The sequence below is a fragment of the Nycticebus coucang genome, chromosome 3 (genome assembly GCF_027406575.1).
Source record: "Nycticebus coucang isolate mNycCou1 chromosome 3, mNycCou1.pri, whole genome shotgun sequence".
NCBI lineage: Eukaryota > Metazoa > Chordata > Mammalia > Primates > Lorisidae > Nycticebus > Nycticebus coucang.
This window is the reverse complement of record NC_069782.1, coordinates 52,661,960-52,685,766: the sequence shown is the minus strand read 5'-3', so window position 1 is coordinate 52,685,766 and position 23,807 is coordinate 52,661,960. Positions and strand designations below refer to the sequence as shown.

At 42.8% G+C, this 23,807-nt stretch overlaps 1 protein-coding gene and 2 non-coding genes across 4 annotated transcripts in view; 1 reads left to right on the top strand and 2 right to left on the bottom strand.

Moving 5' to 3' along the window:
* Window positions 1–529: 529 nt before the first annotated feature.
* LOC128582652 (U4 spliceosomal RNA) lies at window positions 530–667 on the bottom strand. The gene has a single exon (XR_008379099.1). It is a non-coding gene; the product is annotated as a U4 spliceosomal RNA (small nuclear RNA).
* A 15,673-nt stretch (window positions 668–16,340) lies between these two features.
* On the top strand, window positions 16,341–16,473 carry LOC128582933 (small nucleolar RNA SNORA11). Its single transcript, XR_008379343.1, has one exon. It is a non-coding gene; the product is annotated as a small nucleolar RNA SNORA11 (small nucleolar RNA).
* A 6,699-nt stretch (window positions 16,474–23,172) lies between these two features.
* PTPRB (protein tyrosine phosphatase receptor type B) overlaps window positions 23,173–23,807 on the bottom strand; it is a 133,573-nt gene continuing 132,938 nt past the window's right edge. For both annotated transcript variants that reach the window (XM_053583627.1, XM_053583628.1), the window contains one exon: window positions 23,173–23,500. In XM_053583627.1, coding sequence (XP_053439602.1) covers window positions 23,478–23,500 — 23 coding nt within the window. In that variant the 3' untranslated portion in view covers window positions 23,173–23,477. The remainder of the gene's footprint in view (window positions 23,501–23,807) is intronic.

Genomic DNA, 23,807 nt, shown 5'->3' with positions numbered 1-23,807 from the left:
GCTGTGATGGTGTCTGTGGATAGCCACTGCACTCCAGACTGGGCAACACAGTGAGACTCCGTCTCTAAAAGCAAAAACAAAACTTCCCCAGGCTTCTTATTCAGAGTTGACCAAGAAGGATTCCAACTGTTCTAAAATCACCCTGCTTCTATGTGATTTAAACAAGTTTTCAGTAATCCAGACTCTTTCTTAGAAACCTAAATAGGAGTAAACATTTTGTGATTTAGAATTTTAACATCTTCATACTCTTGAGTCAACTTAAGTATTTTAACCTTTTTTACCTGTCCATGCATGCATAAGCAATCCAGACAGGCCATTAGTGTTCCGACTCAGCTTCATGGTCTTCAGCAGAAAGTCACTATAGTTTTTCTAGTGACCTAGCGGCAAAAGCTCACCTTCCTTGTCCAGGGCAGCCCTGGGGAAGGCCACTGCCAGCCTGCATGGATCGTGTCTCTGAGACTTTCAGGAGCATGATATACATACAATCTTTGTTGCTTATTGAAAATACACTGTTTTTTGCTTTACTTAGTCTCTGTAAAGACTGTCAAAAATTGCCAGTGCTGGCTATATTGCAAAGTGTCACCACAGGGTACTGGGAAAAGTTTTTAAATAGCAATAGTCATGCCTCAGATACACCTCCTTGACCATAATACTACCACAGAGTGGTAGAGCTGAGAATACACACTGAGAATACACACTGCTTCTTAACAGGTAGATTTGCCTCTCATGAACTCCATTACTTTTTCTCTTAAGCCTTTTCATCTCCAGTAGCACAATAATATGTTCAATCCTGCTACTTTCCTTCCTTTATAGAAGAAAAGCTAAATTATAAATGCCTAATTATAGAACAAGAACAGTCCATGCCCTGAACAAATATGTGAAAAACTCTCCCAGAAAATATAGAGTTAGCCTTGTTTGCTGATGGGTCATACTTTAATGCTGCAGGGTTCCCCATTCAGTTCTAGACAAGGCACCTATTTTCTAGGCCTGGGCAAATGGACTCTTTTTTTTCCCTCTCTAAACTGTACTCTCTGACTACAGGCAGGACAAGAGAAAAGCCATTTTCCCAGTATTTCTTGTAAGCCTGGGCTCTTCTAGAGTGGACTCCCTGCCTCTTTTGCCCAGAGCTGGAAGGACTACATTCATTTGTTAATACACTTTTTCTCTAATCAGCATTGAAAAGGTGTCTTCCCATCTGCCAAATCCTGACCAAATGTAATTCTCAAGACCTCCCTATTTACAAAACAGTATATACCCAGAGACAAAAGACCCAGGGGGACTTCCCACTTGGGTCTCCCCTCTCTGTCAGAGGCTCTGGTGCTTTTTATTCTTTCTGGATTCCTTTCTATCTAATAAACCCTATCTTATCACTGATCCGTGTGGTCTATGGGTTCCTTCTTTCAATCTCTGAGACCAAGGAACCACTGCAGAAAGAAATTCTATCAACATTAAGACAAAACAAAAAATTATCAGATATGTCCTCACAGATCTCAATTCACCCTAGAATAATGATCTTTTACCAGAGCCAAAGTCAACCCAGAGGCAGAATTTATTGTATTCACTAGGGCTTGTCAACTAACCTCAGATAAGAGAATTAATATCAATGGCAACAGTTTGGGGAAGATTTTGGAAATAACTGAAGATACTGATCTCTGCAGGAGAAAGAAGTAAAGAAAAATGGTCAAAGATTAAGTGTCCTAATGTTTCTTAAGGAGGCAGGATGCTGAAGAAAAAGGCAGACATGAAGACTGAAGGAGATGCCCCCCCTGGTCATTATTACAATCCAGCAACTCCTACTAAGCATCCTGTTTCCATAAATCCCCAGAAGCCCAAATTATTGAAGAGGTTCTAAGAAGCCTTTACAAAATACCAGAGATAAGCTACAAAAATCAAGAGGGGTGGGGCGAATCTCATTTATTAGGATAACCATGAATCAAGATTTACCTCCTAGCTTCACCAACTATTATCTCATGAACTTGACTTGGTCCCAGTAAGTTCTTTGCTTTGAAACACCTGTCTTAAACTACTTGAATCTAGACTCCAAACTCCTATCAGTATACTTCCTTCACTGCTCTTCTTGAGTCACTACCAAGACTTTGCCAAGGTAGTCTCCTTTGCTACAGTAAATTTAATAAACTCAGCTTTGTTTCATCAATAGCTTTTTCCCCCTGGGATCTCCAACAAAATTCATCTTGGTTGGAGCCATGAAGCAGCATCTGATTTCTTTAAAAGTTACTTACCAGATTGTCTCAATCGCTTTCTTAGAAGAATGTATGTAAATAAATATATCCGCTTTGAGAAGAGGTTTTATACTCTTCTGGGCCATTGAGTAAGGTAGGTGGTGAGATAATATATCCAAAATGTTGAGTTTCTGGCACAGTATAGGTGTTCAATGAGTGTTAGCTATATTAAAGTCCCCTAATGTCCCAGCTCTTCCTTACCTGAACCTACAAACAGCCCACAGACTCAAGGTTAGTTGTTTCTCAATTCAGAACCACTGGTTTCTCATCTCTGGGACTGGCAGGAGCCGTGGGTACCCCCAACCCCCCTCCTGGCCTTTGGAACTGTTCTCCTTCATTCGCACCAGCAAGCTGCAGGAGGAATTCAATTCTTTATGTTCACCCCCTTAGCCATGTCAGGAGACTGTTTCTTGGGTAGCAAGCCTCTGTGTGGTGACATTTTAACAATGAAAAGTGAGAAATACTTTGATTCTGATAATTGAACAGCCTTCCTTTTCTACCACTTTCCCCAAGTAAACCTACAACTTCCCAAAAGCAATTAGGATGGGATAAGAAGGAGAACCTTGATTAAGTTATAAGATCAATGAAATTGGAAGTCCAGGAGAAACCTCAGGATACGTTTAATTCTGGACTCCAGTACCGTGAATATGAAAGGAAATTTAGGAAGAAGGATGTCCTGGGAGGTTTCTTACATCATCCCTGTCAGAGACCAAGGGACACAAAATCACTACCGTGTCCCCGTTAGTTCCTAAAATTCCACTTTCTGAGACAGCATATTCTAAATGCCAACTCTGGGTTATAAAATTCTAATCAACTCTACAATTTAAAGAGAAAACAGATGAACTTTAAATGTGTGAATGAAATCTTCCAAGCACCCCCGCCCCACCAAATGTTTAAAAGAAGAAGGAAAAAACCCTACAGAAATGTTTGCTTTGCCCTTTATAATTTTGGATAGAATAATGAGACTGAGGACTCCGCCCCTTGCCTGGGATGAGCGGGGTGCAGTGTTTGTGTGTGTTTGGGGCGGGAGTGTGCATGTTTGACAACCAGCCAGGGGGGAGAGGAACACCCTCATTTACAACATTTACTGGTTTCTGTGGTGTAAATACTCCCACTGTGGCTGATTGCAAGCTATCAACATGGCATCACTGAACTTGGAGTTGGGAAGCAACGTGCAGTTGTCATACCGTTATATAGTATTTCAAGTATACAGATACAATCAACAAACATAACCTCAGGAGATTTCAGTAAATATAGAAAATGAGCAGGAAATGCTCAGGAAATGAGCAGTTTTGAGTATTCATTACATTTGTTGTTAATGAAGTTGTACATTTATATGATTTAATTATTAATAATGGCTGTGTTCAACAACTGGTGTGGAAAATTTAACATTGAACTCTCATGAGCCAATACCAAGACACCACTGTGAGAGCAGAGACTGTCCCTGAGCCTCTGCCTACCTATCCTGATGAACTCATGGTTCCTGCTAACCAGGTGGGATATTTTGAACCTGAAGACCTAGTCTCCTACCCACTTTTTCTTACAAAGACCCTGCCTTTAAGATGAAGCATGCGGTTCCATTGACACTCAGTCTCAAGCAACAATTTATCTCTTCAGGTGGGGCAAGGGTGGACTGGTGGGCTCTCACATGCTGTTCCAAAGGAGCATTGCACACCCCAGACCCTGAGCATTAGGGTGGAGCAGGGAGAAGGGAGCCCGAGCTGTCAGTGTCACAGCCAAACACTGGGATACGTTTTTGAAATGACCTCTGCAGGGACAGAGCAATGACACTTGTTTCAGAGTGATGTGGACACAGCTGCTCAAATAAATTAATGTTCCAAACCCAAATGACTCATGTTGTAGGAATGTTAAGTTCACGGCCAATTTGTCAATATAAGAAAAACTGCCACCTCATTTTTTTTTAACTCAGAAAGTATTGCTTCAATTTTATGAGTTATAATTTTCATTATGGCCAAAGACGATTGAAATGCACACAGGTGACACTGGGGCCACACAAGTGACATTGGGGTCATAAGGGCACTGTTTTCAGCTGGGGTGTCCTGTTTTCTGGGTTGGTAGGGACTAGAAACTCTCAACTGAGGACTGTTTAGAGAGTTTCTGCCTTTCTTAGAGAAGAACAATGGCAGATGACAACTACAAAGATGTAAAAGGCTGCCCCGTGAGGGACTAGGATGCGGGGAGTAGAAACAGGGCTCAGTCGTGGGGCCTGAGCTCCAGTTTATAACGTTCGACCAGTTACGAAACTCTAAACAGATTCCTTATCTGCAAAATGGGGCGTATTGATTCCTCATAAACTTACCATCTTACAATTCTGGGGGTCAGACTTCAAAATGGGTCTCGCTGGGCTAAAATCAAGGGAACAGCAGGGCTCTGTTCTTTCTGGAGGCTCTAAGGGAGGATTAGTCTCTTTGCCTGTTCCATAGAGGCTGTCTGCATTTCTTGGGTCACTCCCCTATTTCTCCTTCTTTCTATCTCTCTTTTTTTAAGAGACAGAGTCTCACTCTGTTGCCCAGGCTGGAGTGCAGTGGTACAATTACAGCTTCCTGGACTTGAGTGATTCTCCTGTGTCAGCCTCCTGAGTAGCTGAGATGTGCACCATCGGTCCTGGCTAACTTTTGTTTTGTTTTGTTTTTGCCCATTTAATTTTATTTATATTACTTATTTATTTCAGATTAATATGAGGAATAAACCTTGGGTAACAGTGTGGCATTTGTTAGGTAAAGTCCCTGTTGTAGCTGTGTCCCTCACCAGGAGATGCCGTGTGTACATTGTGCCAATCCCCGCCCTCCTCCCCTCTGCCTCCACCTGCCTTCCCCCATAACTTGAATTAAATTGAGTTGTCCTCTTGTTCAGGCGTGTATAGCTCGTCTACTGGCTTCATATTAGTATTGAGTACATTGGATACTTGCTTTTCCATTCTTGTGATATAAAAGATATAAAGTCTCCATCTTTTTTATGGCTGAACAGTATCTTCCTACTTTTTTTTTTTTTTTTGTAAGAGATGGGGTCTCACTATGTTGCTCAGGCTAGTCTCAAACTCCCGGCCTCAAGTGATCCTCCTGCCTTGGTGTGCCAAAGCACTCAAATTATAGGCAAGAGCCACCCTACCCAGCCCCATCTCACTCTTCAAAGCCAGCAAGCCACGGCCTTCTCACTCACACTGCTCTTTCTCTGCCTCCCTCTGCAATTTATAAGGACTCTTGTGATTCCCTTGGGTACAGCAGATAACCCAGGATAGTCTCTCCATCCCAGGGTCAGCTGAGGAGCAGCCTTCATCCCCCTTTGCCATGTAACCTAACATATTCACAGGTTCCAAAGATTAGGATGTGGACATCTTTGGGGGCCCATTATTCTGTCTACCGTATGAGGATAATCATAGAAAGAGGATAAAAATGGTACTCACTCATCACATTTACTGAGGAAAAGTGTGTTATAGAGCTCTAGGCCCGGAGTAGGAGCTCGATAAAGATGAGCACCCATCATTGTTATTTTTAATAATAATCTGTTTTACTTTGCCAGGGCTGCCTTAACATAGTGCCCTAAAACATAAGCTCAGACAACAGAAATTTATTGTCTTGCGGTCCTGGAGCCTGGAATGCTGTCATCAGGGCTGGTTCCTCATGAGGACTGTGAGGGAGATTCTGTCCCGTGCCTCTCTCCAGCTACGGGAGGGGGCCTATAGGAGGGGGGTTCTGTCCCACGCCTCACCCCAGCTTTGGGAGGTTTTTTGGTGATCTTCGCATTCCCTGTCTTGTAGATGCCTCACCTGACCTGCACCTTCCTGGTTACAGACCGGCTGATGCACATCTGTGCCTGATCTTCCCCTGTGATAAGAATACCAGGCACACGGGTTTGGGGCCCACTGTGCTCCAGAATGGCCTAACTAATTCCACCTGCAGCAATCCTCTTCCCAAGTAAAGTCACATTCTGAGGTGGGTCCCTGACACAATCCGGGACAGGATGGGACGAATGGATGGTAGGTGTCGGCAGAGCACCCTGACCATGGACGTGTGAGATGTCTGAGCGGTGGGTGGGGTGCTCACTTTTCTGATGTTCATTAACCATTTAGTGAGAAGTAGGATATTACAAAGCAAAGTCAAGAATCCCAAAATTTCCTGGAAAAGACAAGCTTTTAAATGCCCTGTTAGCCTGGAGTGGATAGATTTCTTGCAACATCAACTCCAGAAAGCTGTATCACTTCCCAGAGACTAGGAGAGCTCTGTTTGTCTCTGAACTAATGTGCATACCCTGAGGACATGTTCTGTACAGGACAATTCTGGGGAAAACTTACCCTGATTTTCATTTCAGATCATGATGCAGATATGCTTCAGAAAGTCAGAAGTTGTGAAGTTAAGTATCATTACCCCAAAGTTCCTGTTAATTATAAGGCAGGAGGTCAAAGACACTGGCTTTGGATGATGCCTCAGTGTACATCTAGGATCCCAGGTGGGGGAGACAGCACATGCTCTTTCAGGCAAATGCAAACTAGTATCAAATGCAAAATAAATCTGAACTTAGGCTACAAGAGACTTCTTTTGAAAGGATTATTGCAAAAAGGAAGGAAAAGGAGGGTTGTTATGGAGCAGAGGAACTGTTGCAAGAGGGAGAATATTCCATCCAATAGATCTACAAGTATCTCAAGATCAGACAGGAAAAAAAGGGCTTTTTCAGAGAGGAATTAACAAGGCTGGGAAGAACGGGGTGCGGGGAAGTGGGGTGAGCTGGTGATGGTGCGACTGGATCGATTCTCAAGAGGGGCCAGCAGGGAGGGCCAACGTGCGGGCCCAGACTGAGAAAGGACCAAAATTCAAGGCTCTGCGCAAAGGAGGGAAGCTTAACTGAAGTTTGGTTAAGCCAAGGTGGGAGGCTTTTTTTTTTCTTCTTGTGACAGAATCTCACTTTGTCACCCTTGGTTGAGAGCTGTGGTGTCATAGCTCACAGCAACCTGTGAGCTCAAGTGATCCTCTTGCCTCAGCCTCTCCAGTAGCTGGGACTATAGGCCCCCACCACAATGCCCGGCTATTTTTAGAGAGGGGGTCTCGCTCTTGCTCACCTGGTCTTGAACTCCTGATTCAGACAATCCTCCTGCCTCAGCCTCCCAGAGTGCTAGGATTACAGGCATGAGCCACTGTGCCTGGCCCGTTAGGAGACATTTTAACCAGATTGGTCAGTGTATGCAAAGAGTTCAGCTAATCATTTACATGCATAGTGCAAAGAATTGGTTTGGAGGGTCTGTCTTTGACCTTGCTGTGTGGTCAAAGGACGGCACCCTTAAGTCATGTGAGGAAGGATGAAAAAGTCAATCCCTTCCAGAGTATAGAGGGTATGAGGATTGTCTTTAGCCGTCATTGTTTTCCAGCATCACAGAACTCAGACAAGGTCGACACCATCCAGGAGGTTCAGAACAAGGTTGGGGATGAGGTGGAAATGTTCTACGCCTTCCCCAATTTGGGAGACATTCAGGAATGTTCAGTATGTATTCTTCAGGATTCATTTTGATTCCAGCATCATGACAGGTATCATGGAGCCTCTCAAAAACAAATCTTCCTCCCAAATAGCTTATGAATTTACAGAAAGGTCACATTATTGTATGAGAAGCATAAAAATAAACAGAAGGTGACTGTACAGATAGTTGGTCTTTTTCAGCAAGGACTAAAGTCCATCTCTCCTTCTCTGCCTGCAGACTTACTAGTAGCGCCTGCCCCACCTAGATTTCCCTTTCACAAAGGACTGAAAAGGACAGATAGAAAAGAAACGAACATCCCTTCTCTTTTACATGTCATCAGATCTGTCTTCCAGAGTTTGTTCCTACAGCCTCAAGAGTTCCGGAGTCATCCCTGAAACCACAGGATGTGAGCCGAGTGGCCTCGAAGCTGCCCCAAATAGTATCTCAAGGGGGAATCAGCAATAGGGTCAGAATCACCTGTGAAGAGTCTGCCTTCCGGAGGGCAGCTGCTTACCACCCCGCCAGAGGAGGAGGGGCAGATGGACAAGTCTGCACAACACCCCGGGAATTTGAAATTTTTCTCTGCCCCTTAAATTCAGCTGGCCTGGTCTCCAGCAGGCCTGGCTTCTTCCTTTCTTTGTTGGGGGTGCCATGCATCTTCCTCTTCTCTCTTGCTCTTTCTCTGCTCTCTTTCCCTCTCTGACTCTTCTAAGAAGATAAAAGAAACTTTATAGCTTTTTATCCTAATTTTGGTCCAGAGAAACTCTTTTCTTGTCCTGTACTGAGCACCAGCTGACCTTTCCACCCTCACGTGACCTGTCATTAACGCCCCCAAAGGTAGTGGAGATGTAATCACTGCAGGAGCTGGAGGGGGCTCCAAGGCAGGGTGGAGGAGCTAGAGGCCCATGCTGTGTTTCTGGCCTCCCATTCCCCAGTCTGCTCTCTGCCTCTCTGCCCAGCTTGTGTTGGATTGTGTCACCCAGACCGCTTAACTTGGCTGGCTGCAATTGGACGGGGTTTGGCCAGGGGGATACAGTTTGGGGTGGAGAATTGTTCCTTCTTCCAGCTTCTCAGCCGTGTCTGGTCTTTCACGGCAGCCCCTTCTCCAAGGCTCTGCTCTCAGTGGACTCCAGTGACCTGTCTTTCCCCTTGACTCAGGCCCAGGGTGGTAAGTGCCCCCTGCTGCTGGTCTGCAGCTGCCTCTCGGGGCACTGAATTGGATCCTGAAGTCACATAGCTTTTGAATGGGTCTAGACTCTACTAAGTTCTGTGCACTCCCCTTTTCTCCTTGTGCCGCACAGGCTGGCAGAGCACTTGCATGGCCCTGAGGACCAAGGTGGGGAAGGTGCTCAGAGGACTGGTCCAGGGAAATCCTGATGCAGCCAAGGGGCTTCCCACCTTTCTTGAGTTCTCCTCATTGCCCCATCTGGGTGTGCCACGTGCTTCCTGCTGGAGCCTGGCCGATGTATGGATGCTATCTGATTGGCATGGAAGTGGGGCGTGAGCACTTCATCCCCTTCCTGCTCACAGCTGTGTCGAGGCCATCACGCCATGGCCTCCCCGCTCTCCCTCCCCGTCTTCACCAGGTGATGCTCACTTTCTGCATCTTGCCTGCTCTAAGCAGCATTGGAGAGGCCGGTTCCTATTTCCTCGCCTTTTCTTAAACGGCTCCGCAGTCATCTGGGCCTGGTTTTTATAGCCTCTAGTTATTGGACTCTCTGAGTTGAGAGCTGAGTTTCAGGGTTCATTTTCTGACTTTATTTGTGGATTCTTGGCTCCTTTTTCCCCTTTATGTTTCTCATTCTGAGTTGACATTCTGGTTCTGTCCCTTTGACTCCAGAATTTATTATTCCTATGAAAATTGTGTGGTGGCACATCCGTGAAACGCAGAGGGAACAGATAGGAATGAATTTAGGACAGGCGACGATGCTGTCATCTGTAGTCTGAGATGCCTGGAGGGAGACCAGCATCAGGGCTGATGGACACGGGGCTTTTCTGCGGAGGTGGGATAGGATGGGAGGAGGTAATATGAGCCCATACATGAATTTGCAAAATAGAATCAAAAATTGGAAGCCCCAAAATTGAACTCAATTTGCCTTGAGAAGCTGAATCTACATTTTCTCTATCTCATGAAACATGAGGAAGGAGTTAAGAACATAGGCTCTAGAATTACACCATCCACGTTCAAAGCAAAACTGTGACATTTGGTAGCTATGTGACTGAGAAACGAAGATATCTCAGGAAATAGCTCAGAAAGTAGCTAAGGGAATATGTAAAACTGATCGGCCCCCATCCCCATGAGAACCCGTGCTGGGCCAATCGTCCAAAGCCGTTTTGTTATTTCTTTACTTCCCTGTGGTTTCCTGACTAGTTATCTGGAGCATTATCTTCATGCCCCATGTTCTTGAAGTTTGTGATGCGAAGAACCACATGCAGCGAATCAATATCTTACGTTATTTTAATGGAAGGTTTTGGTAAGCAACTGAGGAACTGCCTCTTCTTTTTTTAAATCCTACCACTTGTAACTGCTGCTCATCAGAGCATATACGAAGCAGCGCCCCATATGTCACTGCTAAGTATCACCTCCGTCACCTTCAAAGTGCTCCCCTGGAACCAATACCAGCACCTAGTCCACCCTCAAAGTACTTTGTCCAGGATGAGTTCGTGAATGTAATGGCAGGACCTTGTACGATGACAACTCTGTTGGCCATTCCAGAAGAATTCTGAAATGGCTTTTAAGGGTGGTCTAGGTGTTGGTGTCACTGCACAGCCTCCCAATGGGGGTTCTTTGAAGTCTGGGGGCTACTTTGAAGGTGACTGTGGTGATATTCAGTAATGAGCTATGTAGCACTTTTTCTAGGATGAGTTCATGAATTTCATTGTCAAACCTCGTATTCAGGGCTATTTGAATCTATGCTCCCAAGTTCCAGCCTCAAACTTGTCCCAAATAAACTCTCTGCTTACATTACTTTTGCCTCAGCTTTATCTTTTAGGTCAATTATGGCAAAAATTATTTCCTTTCTGTGTGCCTCAATTTATTCATCTGTAAAAATATACTGATAGTGTAAAGCTTCACAAGAATGGAGAAGCATGAATCCTATGTACTCAATTTTGATATGAGGACAATAATGACATTTAAGGACACATTGGGGGTGGAGGAAGGGGAGAGCAGAGAGAGAAAGAAGGAGGGAGGGGAGGGGAAAGGAAGAGCAGAGAGAGGGAAGGGGGGAGGGGGTGGGGTCTTGGTGTGTGCCACACCTTTTGGGGGCAAGACACGATTGTAAGAGGACTTTACCTAACAAATGCATTCAGTGTAATCTGGTTTCTTGTACCCTCAGTGAATCTCCAACAATAAAAAAAAAATACTGATAGTGATACCCCCCAAACTGGTATTTTGACATGCCTCAGAAGCTGCCTCAGAACCAAAGTCTAACCTTGCCTTGTACTCCAACCCCAAAGCATGGAGAGAGATGCTCTGGAATTTCCTTATCTGACCAAGAAAGTCTCTTCCCCCAAAGACCAGGATTGTCAGGGAAAGGCTTCAAGATGTCTGACTAGAGGCCTCCGGTACTCTCCTCGTTCACTAAAAAGAACCAAAATAGCAGCTTGGATCTGAGAAAGACTTTATGATGTGGGGTGAGTGGAAGTGAGGGAGGCACAATTGCCCTGCCGGCAGACCATGTTCCCATCATGGATCCTGCAGTCCTAGCCACAGCAAAGCCTCTAGACCAGAGGTTCTCAACCTGTGGGTCACAACCCCTTTGGAGGTTGAAAGACCCTTTCACAGGGGTCGCCTAAATACATCCTGCATATCAGATATTTACATTATGATTCATAACAGTAGCAAAATGACAGTTATGAAGTAGCAACGAAAATGGTTTTATGGCTGGGGGTCACCACAACATGAGGAACTGTATTAAAGGGTCACAACATCAGGGAGGTTGAGAACCGCTGCTCTAGACCCTCCCGGACCCTGAAACTGACATAACGAGCTGCCTGGAGACAGCATGATGTCTGCGAGAGGGAGGGAGATTGTGCTGCATCCCATACACGTCTGAGTCGTAAGCAGGTACAGCAGGTTGTGAGAGCCCAGCCCACTGCAGACTGTGCACTATCCCGGATCCCACAGTGAGGAGCTCAGGTGCCATTGCCGGGGCTGAGGCATGAGCAAGGTGTGCGTGCCCACCTGCTGGCCTGGGCTCCCATCACTAAAGGCAGCTCCACCCTCGCAGCTAGTAGAGCCTCAGTACAGCTGCTGCTACCCGCCAGCCAAGCATTCTGCCAGGGGCCTGGGGTCACCTTGCTCCTGCCTACTATGCAGGCACCCACAAACCTCATTGAGGAGTCTGAGGACAAGACTGCCATGCCTGGCTTCATCCAACTTACACCAGTGCATGAAGTCTGGGACCCGGGGACTATCCAGCCAAGCCCAGTCCCGTAGCACTGGTACCTGAGCCCTCTACAGGGGCACGAGGTTAGGCCAACCCACCCTGTCACTGCCACCATAGTTGGCACCTACCTGTATGAGCCATCTGCAGGCCTGGAGACTGACCTGCCCGGCTCATTGTAGCAATGGCCAACACCCAGGTGCACCACTGAGAATCCAGAGTAGCATCCTGCTGTCGTTACTGCCACTGCCTGTGTCATGCTGGCTGCTCAGGGGCCCGAGAATGCTTTTCCCTCCCTGACCCACTGCTGCTAGTACTAGAGTCCAAGTAAGCCGCCTGGAGGCCCCCAGACTGGCCCTCCTGAACCCACTGACACCAGTGCCAGCATATGCTGCCCTGGGACCCGAGAACAGGCTCACTCAGCCCACTGCTGCCACCACTGGGGCCCAAAGACTGTCCTACCTGGCATCCAGTTCTCAGCAAAACTTCACTGCAGCCTCCACTAACAGATGCATCTTAGACCACTGGAAACGACAGATACCATGAACACACCCAAATCAAACCACGGTACTCTACCCAACCAGCACCACAGATTATTTTCAGAAAGTCCTCTCCCACAAAAGCAAATTCAAGAAACTGTAAGACATAATGCTTACACCAGGTGCACAGATATCCCCATAAAAACTCTGGAACTGTAAATAAGCAAGGAAATGTGGCGCCTCCAAAGGAAGCTATGATTCGGCGGCAGCAGACAGCAATAAAAAGAAGTTATGAAACTAAGATTAAATAGGCATAAGAGAACCCGAAAAAACAACACAAAGAAATAAAAATAACATTCAGAATGAGAAATTTATCAAAGAACTAGATATTAAGAAAGAAGCCAAATGGAAGTTTCATCACTGCAGAATCTATTGAGTAAAATACAAAATACATTTGAAATCTTCAACTGTACATAAGATCAAGCAGAAGAACTCCAGAATTTGAAGACATGTCTTTTGAAATAACCCAGTCAGGCAAATAATAGTAATTAAAAAAGAAGAAGAAAGAATGAGCAAAGCCTGTGTGACATATAACACCATGATGCAGCTGGATATTTGAATTTTGGAGTCCCAGAAGGTGAAGAGAAAACAAAGGTCAGAAACGTATGGCAGATAAAAATTTCCCCTGGCTAGCAGGAGATTTAGACATTCGGAGCTAGTGAGGTTCAGAGATTTCCAGACAGATGCAACGCAAAAAAGTTCTTTCCTTTTTCTTTTTTTTTTTCCATTTATTTTTTTATTTGTATATATTCACGGGGTACAAGTGCAATTTGCTACATTAATATATTGAATCATGGTGAAGACCAGGCCTTCAGTCCCCACCCTGACAGGTCTTCTCTGTGGCACATTAAACTGTTAAAAGTCAAAGACAAAGAGAAAATTCTTACAACAGCAAGAGAAAAGCATCAAGACACCTGCAAAGGAACTTCGATCAGAACAACGAAGAACTTCTCAGCAAAACCCTTACAGGATAGGAGAGAATGGGTTGATATATTCAATGTGCTAAAAGAAAAAAACAGGTAGCCAAGAATACTCTCCCAAGCAAAATTATCCTTAAAAAACAAAGAAGAAATAAACTGTTTCTCAGACAAGTAAAAGATAAGAAAATTTATCACTTCTAGCCTGGCCCTACAGGAAAACTAAAGAGAGTCTTATCTCTGGGAGCCAAAGATCATTATATACCGTCATGGAAACACATGAAAATACAAAAACTATGGGTAGAGCAAACATATAAAGAAGAAAGAGAAAAGACTCAAGTGGCCCAGTGCAGAAAACAACCAATGCACAATGATAAACAGCAAGAGAGAAAGAAAAGGATTTACAAAACAAGCGGAGATTATTTAATAAAACGACAGGAATTTGCCTTGTGCAAATTACTTTGTGTCTTTAAGCTTCAATTTCCTTATTTCCAAAATAGGTCTAATAAAAAGGTTTGTATGAAGATTTAAAGTAGAGGATCCACACCGAACACTTAGGTCACAGTATATAATGTGCAGTAGCCATCATTTCTATTCTGCCAAGGTTTGGACCCCTCTTTGGTCTTTTCTGTACCTCTACCTCCTTGTACGTAAAGGGAGGCTATTTACTAATCTGTAAGGCAGTTGAAGGCACTCTAAAAGTAAAAAGCCATAGACGAATGTGACAACTTTTAATGACCATCCCGGAGGTTAAACTTCTGGTTCCCTCCGGTAGCATTTTGCACAGGTCTTGGAAAGGCTTTCTCTTGGGTTGAATTTGAGAATCCTCTGTTTTTACTAGAGGTCTAAGACTTCTAATGGCATCTTCAGGTCCTGGCTCTCATCTTTGATTTTACTCCCCTGTTGTCTTCTCACAGTTTCCCACCAAAGCCTGAACAACAAGGTAGAATCATTCATTTTCCTTCGCCTTCAGTTCTGGTTTGCCTTTATTTATTAGCTGACCTGTTATTCTTTACATGTAGATCGTGCTTCTGTCCCCGGGTATTTTTCCTGAGTAGGGAAGTAACATAACTTGGGTGTACAGGGGGTCAATAGTCCTTGGAAAGTTCTTTAGGAATTAAATATGTCTGAATAAAATTCAATTTATTCAGTTGATCAATGGTATAATCTGATGAGAGTTTAGACTAAGGAGTGCCCCTTGGTTTCTGAGCTTCTCCACTCTTAATGCATGTTGTTTCTGTAGTTGTCAGATTGTTAATTTTTGCTGATGTTGTTTGCCGAGCCCTAAGACAGAAACTTCTTGGCTACCAGCTGCTTGCCACAGGATAATGGAGATGGAAAACATATGTCACTGCCAGCTCTTACTTAAAGACTAAGATAGATGCCAGGTTTCTTCCTGAGGCCAAGAGCTGCAAGAGCAAAGAAAAATGTAATTTTGTATCAAGATGAATTACACAAAGGTTCTTGCATCATTACAATTGTTAATTAAAGAGCAAATTATTCATGGCAACTGTGAAAGATGGTAAGGGGCCATGGAGATAAGAGAACCGCTGCACTGGGGTTCTGCAAGGAGCAGACAGCTTGGACCCAACTTCACCTTTAATAAGGACAAGTGGGGATTTACAGACACAAAACAGGGAAGGGGGAGTGGAGGGAAACTCACTAAGAAGAAACATCAAGAGTAAAGGGAATTCCTGCTGAAGATAAGCCAGAGTGATAACATATCAAGAGTGGTCAGACACCAAGGTTGGGGGATTTTCACGAAATTCACTTTCAACAAGATTTTACCAGGACAGGGACGGGAGCTGAAGCTTGGGCCCAGTTGAGCAGGAGACTCGGAGGAACCTGACAAGAGTTTGATCCAAGGACAGCGGCTTCATCACAAGACACCCTGGGAAAAAAGCAAACTTAGATCAGCATTTTTATATTGTAATAGTAAAAATGTCCTTGGGCTGGATTGGGAGGTATTTTTGTGAACATGGCCTTTGGGATTTGTTGCCTCCTTTGGGAAGGAGATAAATGTTCTGTCTCCTCCCACACGTCCCTGTATGTTTTTCTCTATTCCTCAGGCTTGAATTCCACCAGTTAATTTTTACCCTGCTATTATGAATGCTCCTTTTATAGGCACCATCAAGAGTCTTGCCAATTCTCTCAAAATTTAGCTGTAGAAACTCTTCTGGATTGGATGCGGGGGGTTGGGGGGTTGATTTCGTTAGCTTCAATAAAGTTTTATAATATAGTATTATGTTAGAAAATCGTGTGGTTTTTCCCCTTTCATATTTAATATTATTTCAGATTTCAGATTGTGATGACTCTTGCTAAGTTGGGTATGACTCAAAAACACAGTCTGAGATTTAACAATGGATGTGTCCTGATACATGGGAAGAGATGGCAATTGAATCATGCAAAGTGTTGAAGGTTCTCCCAAGGGCGCTGTCTCGGTGCTGGAAACGGCTGTGCGGCACTGGACTCTGAGCTGCTTTCTAGTTGTCTGTAGTTACAGGCACATCCTCGCCTGTGGGCAACAGGAAGACCAGGTTCAATGTCAGTGGTATCATTTTAATTTATTTATTTTAATTTTTTGATATTATTTATTTATTTATTTTTCTTCTTTTCCTCTGTCAATTGACTGTATCATTTTTGATATGACGCGGGCCTTGGTTTCCTGCATTCTGATCCAGAGTTGGCCTTCCCAGCTCTAACATTACATGACTGTGGCAGATCACCAAATTATTAAGCCATGAGCTCAAATAGTAACACTCCAGCTTTTTCTTTAAGAATAAATTCCAGGGGTGGGCTCTGAGCAAGGGACGTGAAGAACAGCTCCTCTGTTTATAACTCACCCAACAGGATCCGGGGTCATTGTGATGAGAGGGACACAAAATTTGTGACCCCCCCCCCCGTGAACAAATTCCCTGATGTAAAGAAGAAGAAAATACTAAAATGTATGTGGTGGGTGTGTGGGTGATTGCGCATTCTTCCAACTGTATTGCAAGTTTGAAAAATTGTTTAATAAAATTTTCAGAAAATTAAGAAATAAAATAATTTTTTATAAAGCTTGAAAAAAAAGAATAAATTCCATGAAACAAACAGCAATTGGGATGGGGGGTGGGGGGAGAAAGCCCAGCCTCCATGGGTCAAACTGTTTTGTTAACCTACTGATTTGAATCTAGAAATTGTTTTAAAAAGGATTGCTTTGATTTAATGGTTTTACACATAAATCTATTGTACATTTTTCACAAGTAAAGGTTTCTGTAAGTTATAGAAAAATGAAATACTGAAGTTGTAAAGAAAGACATGGATCTTTCTACAGAAATATGAAAAGGCAAAAGGGCAAAATCATAATTCTGGAAATAGGAGCCGCAGCTTTTTACCAAATGTCACTGTACCTGCTAATGTGTGAGGTGTCAGGGAAGGGCACACAGCAAGGCAGCGGGTGGCGGCTCTGAGAGCACACAGCTCTGTTGGCAATAGATGATATTTGGTTAGTAATGAACTGGAGGCCTGAACACAAGAATTTTGTTGGGGACAGTCAATTCCATTGTATGTACACAGTGCCCGGGGTGGCCAGTTCAGCTCTTACAGGAATAAAGGTGAAGGTGGCCATGTCCTTTATGACAATGGCCTGGAAGATATTTCTCATTTAAAAGCAGTCACTTTTGACTTTTATCCTAAGCAGAATGATGACAAAAATTGATAAATGAGGAGCAGGTGTGTAGAAGACAGGACACTGTCCCTCAGCAAGTGGCAGTTTTATTCCTACACTAGTGAGAATGGGTGCACGATGCCATATAGATTTTTTTTAACCATAGTTACAAATATGAAAATATATAAGAATATACATTATTTAAATTCAAAGGCTAATGAAGTTCTTTGTTGAAACAGAGTTGGTAGAACACACTATTGTGGGTAAATGCTGTAGAATGAAAACAATGGAATCATCTATTGCCATTTTAATTAGATTTGCAGAGACATAGTATTAAAAATATAAAAGTGCTCTATTATAGAACACAGTAAGGCCGGTGCTGGATTTATGTACGTTATTTATTCGTGGTTCTCACAAGTCAAAGTACAGCCAGATGAACCTCCTCAGACAGTAGTCAGACTGGTCAGCAGGTGCCTAATGTCCAACGGAATCAGGCCACGAGCAATTTCAAAAAGTGTATATCAAACGTTGATGAGCTGCGCACCAATTTCTACAAGGTAGGACCAGGGAAGAGTTGAAAGACTTAAAGAATTTCTAAGCCCAATGGTCCCACATGGATGACCAGATACTCCTTAAGTAAGAGCACGGATGCCCTCTCACCAGTGCCGCTGACACCAGGGAATTCCAGGCAGCCTGATGCAGACCCTCCCACTGACCTGCAGGGGGAGCGCTGTCCAGCGGGGCTACGAGCTCCTAGCCATGATTCCTTTCTCTTTCTTGACCGACACTAACCCATGCACGCAGCTATTAAAACACAACGCCTCATGCATGACTGAAAGCCTGTTGTTAGGGTGAGGGCATTTCTTAAAACTGTTGCAACTAACCCTTCTTGCAACTATTCCAAAAGGGGCATATTGCGTTTGTCTGACATTATTCATGGTTTCGAATAACTTATTTTGGTGTCTTATATAAGATCATGTACAATGAATGGCGTATAGGTTATAAAAATAATCTTTGGTAAACCTGCTAATCTTTTATTTCCATTACATAAACTTCTATTTTAGGAGCATTCACCAAAAATTTCCTTATTTAATAAAATGTATCTATATACACAACCTTAAAAAATAAAATGCCTTATTTATGTTGCATGCATTTATTCTGAGGGAGCCTCCCTACAACTCAACAGTATTCTTTTAGCCAGAAATATTTCCATTGCTAGAAATATTTTTAGAACAGAACAGATTTTTCCTGTTATCATGGCTGCATCAAATGTTATCCTGAATTTTAACTAAAATGGCCAAACATTTTCAAAGTCATCATGCAGTACAAAGGCCCAACTCGCAGTGTCTGGAGACCATGCCCAGTCAACTTTGTCACATGCCCGGTTGGTCGATTCACAAATGAAGTGAATCTCTTCCCTTGTTCCACCACCTAGATTACCTGGTCAGCGACAAAGTGAATCCTCAAAGGGCAACGAGAGTTTTAAAGAATAGTCTAGCCACTCACAAGAGATGCCATTTTATCCTCCCAATGACATCTGGTTAAATTCCTTTTTTCAGATATTTTCCTTTACATCATTTCCCCTGCTTTCTGGAGTCATAGTTTACAGATTTTTCTTTGATATGAAACATTTTGAATATTTGATATGATTCTAAGTCTCAGGTTGAAAATACTCTGAAAATTCACAGGGTGTTTGGGCAGAGATAGCATTTTCTTACCGGACTCTTCAGGAGTGCAGGAGGGTGAGGCTTTCTTTCCTTCTTACCACTCTGTCTTGGTGGATCTGTTACTTTCATTTCCTCAGTGAAACAAATGTATACAGCTATGATTTAACAATAAAAAAAAAAAAAGAAAAAAAAATCTGGAAAGCCTTTGAACTACTACCACAAACAAGCAGCTGATTGCCTGTTGATTTTTACCAGGTCAGGTTTGCTCCAACCCACCTGTGGGAGGGAAAACTCGAGAGCATTCCAGAGCTGGGGGCTCCCATGCCAGCGCTGCTGTCGTGCAGATCTGGTAACTTTATGACTTCAGGATTCTGACCTCAAAGAATTCCCACAAAGCTAAGTGAATGAGAATTGTGTGTATGGCTAGAATTTATCACAAAAGGTTAAGGAGAGTGTTTAATATAAGAAACTGGATCTTTAGACATCCTGGATCTTTAGAGAAGGAGAAATATCCTCTTCTCTAAAGGCAAGAGAATCAGAACGTGAAGTGTAACACATGAGGTCTATTTTTGCGTTGCTGGACATCTGCTAAATGTTTTCATATTATTTTCATATGTCATTTTGCGCTTTCTTCCAAGAGGTATTAACAAAATTAAGGACACTCCCCAATAAAACTTACTTCTGTGTGCTGTGGCCATTTTCAGTATTCAACAGTGAAATTACGGTTATCACATTGATAACGTGGAACTATAAAGTCTATAAAATTATACCAGTGGGCATAAGGAGATAAGAGGAACAGAAGATAAAATTGCATTCCACCTGGAAAGCAGAAATATAGATTGGGAGAAGAGGGGCAAGCTGGGAGACAGAGGCACTCAGGGGAGTCGAGGGACGGGGAATTACTCAGCACAACCACAGAAAGCCCAGCTACGGAGGCGAGTCTCTGAAGATTTTGATTTAAGAGCCGAAAAATTGGCTGCCTTCCAGAGAACAACAGAACGATAATACAAAAGTGATTTAATGAAAAGAGATTAAAGGAGTTGATTATAAAGAACTTGGATAAATAATTATTATGCTCCAAGACAGTCTCCCGAGATTTGATAGCTCAAAGCACTTTGGAGGCTCCATGATTGAAGTGGGCCGCACAGGTGCGCAGACAGGATGCTGTCAAGATGGGAGATGGAGTGTTTACACGGCACATGGGGCAATCACATCAAAATACATCCAACTGAGCCGAATGTCAAGGAAACCTTTTTTTTTCTTTTAAAATTAATAAATAGATCAACTGTACATTTCGTCTGCCTGGGAGCAGTAGGGAATAGTGAAATATTTGTTGCTAGGGAGACTTAAAATTAGGTGTAGGGTAAGAATAAACATTTCTTGAATTAGACTAAACGAATGTACAATTTTCCCTTGGACCATAATTCTGATTCTTCCCTAGATTTTTCCAGGGTATGTTGGTGATATTTACAGCCACAGATATGTCATTTTCTGTGGTTTTAATTCCTTGTTTATGCATTAGCTATTCTCTCTTCTAGATACAGCAGTTTACTGTAGAAGTGGCATCAGCACTTCCCTGTGTGTGACCCGTGGGAGGTGACCACTGTCTTAGCCTGGCTCCGTTCTCTTGTTCCCTCCATGAGGCCCTCTTTTAAGTGCAGTTGAAAATAGTGGCAATAATTATAACTTTATTATGATGATGAGTTCTCTTTATGTGAGCATAAGTCTGTAGATTCTGAAACAGTGCCTAGCATGTTGCAGGCACTTACTAAAAGTTCTCTGAGCAAATGAAGAGTCAGAAATGAATTTACCTCTCCAGACATTCATGTGCTTTCTATGGAGCAACACTAGTTTAAAAACCTGTTTTTCTGTTTAAAGTAGAAAAAGTGATGTTAAATCTTCATCTATGCTTTGAAATGATTTATTTCTGCCACACAGCAAAGGTAATGATTTTGATGATAGGTTGTTATTTTTATCATTCTGAAATTGTCTCTTTTGTTATTCTTAATAATTTCACATTAAACTGTATTTTGTCTAATATTATCTTTCCTAAAAAAAAAAAAATAGAGAAAGTGATTTTTTTTTTTTTTTTTTTTAGAGACAGAGTCTCACTTTGTAACACTCGGTAGAGTGTTGCGGCGTCATAGCTCACAGCAACCTCTAACTCCTGGGCTTAGGCGATTCTCTTGCCTCAGCCTCCTGAGTAGCTGGGACCACAGGTGCCCACCACAATGCCCAGGTTTTTTTTGTTGCAGTTTGGCTGGGGCTGGGATTGAACCCGCCACACTTGGTATATGGGGCCAGCACCCTACCCACTGAGCAACAGTGCTGCCCGAGAAAGTGATTTCTAATAGACCCCACACCTCGTGACTCTCTGACCCCCACTTCCTTGCTGGAAGTGTATCTGCTCACCTATGTACCTGCTGTTCCTTTTCATTTCTGGGAGAGCTGCTGAGTTCCCTCATTCAGACTCAGAGCCTCACACCATCCCTTCACCACGTATTGAGTGCAAACTGTGAAAACATTGAATCCTCTTACAACTCTTCGCATTTGTTGTTAGGAAGTGTTCCCCTGTTTTCACAAACTTCAATTAACCCTGGAAAATTTTCCAGACTAGGCATAGAGTCATATAATTATAAATAGCTATTTTAGATATAGTTAATGGTTTTCAATTATTATGCCAATTACACTCATTATCTTACTTATGAGATTTTATGGTAGGTAGTAAAAATATGTACTTTGAGAAGAAATACATTCTTCTCAAAGAATACATTCTCACAGCAAATGAAGCTGTGAGACCAATGAACTTGACCTCACATTCATAAGTGTATTACAAAAAAACTTGCAGCAGAGGAAAAGGCAAGCATCTGTGGCTCCTTTTCTCAGGGAGCCACGAATATTCCATGCAGATGCCTTTCAGAGTTTTCCCCAAAGGACCCTCTGAACCAGACCTTGATGAGGGGCAATGCCTGCTCACCAACCCACTGGCATTTGTTAAAGTCAAAATAAGGCACCCATTGTGAAGAGAAACTTGGTAGTGTCTGTTGTGCCTTTTATATGAAACGCAACATTGGGTGACTACTTGGCATTTCACCTCATTGGTTTATTAAAAATGTCTTTTGCTGAGGGTCCTTTCATATGAAAGCTATAAATTAGTTTCATATTATGGCTGAGTATACTGGGTACTTTTTCTTCCATTCTTGAGATACCTTGCTCAGCACAAGAATATGGGGAAAGGGGCAAGGGAGGGGAGGAGAGAGAGGAGGAAGGGTGGAGGGAGGGTAATTAGTGGGTCCACACCTATGGTGCATCTTAGAAAAGTAAAGGTGAAATTTACTAAATGTAGAATATAAAAAGCTATTGAACACAATAGCTAAGAAAATGCCATGAAGGCTATGTTAACCAGTTCAACGAAAATATTTCAAACTGTATATAAAACCAGCACATTATACCTCATGATTGCATTATTGTACACAGCTATGATTTAATAAAAAATAAAAATGTCTTTTGGAGAATTTTATCGTAAGGACCACTACTTTTTTGTTTGTGCTGCTGCTTGTTCTTTTTTTTAATTAATGACATATGATTTTTGTAGGCATTTCTATAAAAATGTTGGCACTAGATCTTTTGATCAGGAGCATAATCTGACACCATCATCTTCTCTGAATGGGAAAACCAAGTATGAACTAAATAACTGTGACTTTCTGGGAATGTGACCACTGGAAATGAGACAGAGACTTGTGGGCATAAACACCTTACAGCACAGGGCGTGTTCATGCTGCACACTCTAAGTGCGGTGGAGTAACCTTTGATTCCTACGATGGGGCTTTGCATGCTGTTTTCCATCAGTGGCACAGCTGGTATCTTCTTTTTTCAATTTCTTTTTTTGCAGGTAACAAAGATGAAAGAGCTAGTATCTTCTTAACCCGAGAAATTTATCACTTCCGTTTGGATCATTCGCCATCAGAACCCTAGACCTGTCACTGCAAGTGACTTCTGAGCTGACCACTTTGGCTGGACTTCCTGGCAGGAGAAAGGAGAGACAGCAACGAGTTTGGACACCACCACTTAGCTCTGCTTTCGTGCTGCTTATTTTTTCTCCTCCCTCGATCTTCTTATGGATGTTAGATTTTGTCCTAATAGCATCTGAGTCATCTTTGGACCTTCGATTCACGTCACAGCGTCACAGCAAAGCCACCATGCTCTCCTCCCCCTCCAGCCCTGCCCTTCATCCAGACCAGTGAATACACACAGGAAGAAAACACAGCCCAAGAGATTGTTTCTGAACCATTTTACCAGTAGTCCTGCCACATAGGTGGAATCAGTTTACATAGAACAAGTCATGAACACTTGAGTGTGGAAAAATAGTATTATATAAAGCTTAATATAATATTAAACATTATGAAAAGTACATATTTACAGAAGAAACTACAAAATACAATTATGTACAATAATATCTGTTACCTTTAAATTATATAAATTTTAAAAAATTCTTCAGATTAATAAATTATACATAGTATCCACAGAAATAGCTGGCACCTCTGTAGGGCATGAAGCAAGTTAAAAAAATCACAGAGTGAATAACTTATCCAGGAGCTCTTCGGGCACCATTCTTAATGCCTTGAATAGACTGCATCTGAAAGAAAAAATATTGTAATTAGAGACCGTAAAGATGTTTGCTCTGTTTATGAAAATTACAAATGGGAAAGACAGCAGGAATGACTAACCATCAGCATGGTTTAAGATGAGGCCCTTGTTATGGGTGCTGGGCCGTCCCTGTTAGAAACATAGGTTATTGGACTTGGAGGGAACCCGGGATTCTTGTTTGTCCTCTGTATTTCTTTAGATAATGCTGCAGACCCAGAGAGGCAGAAAGACTCACTCAGGGTCACACAGCTTGTTAATGCCAGTTACTTCCAGACTGGGCCCTGAATCCTGGACCC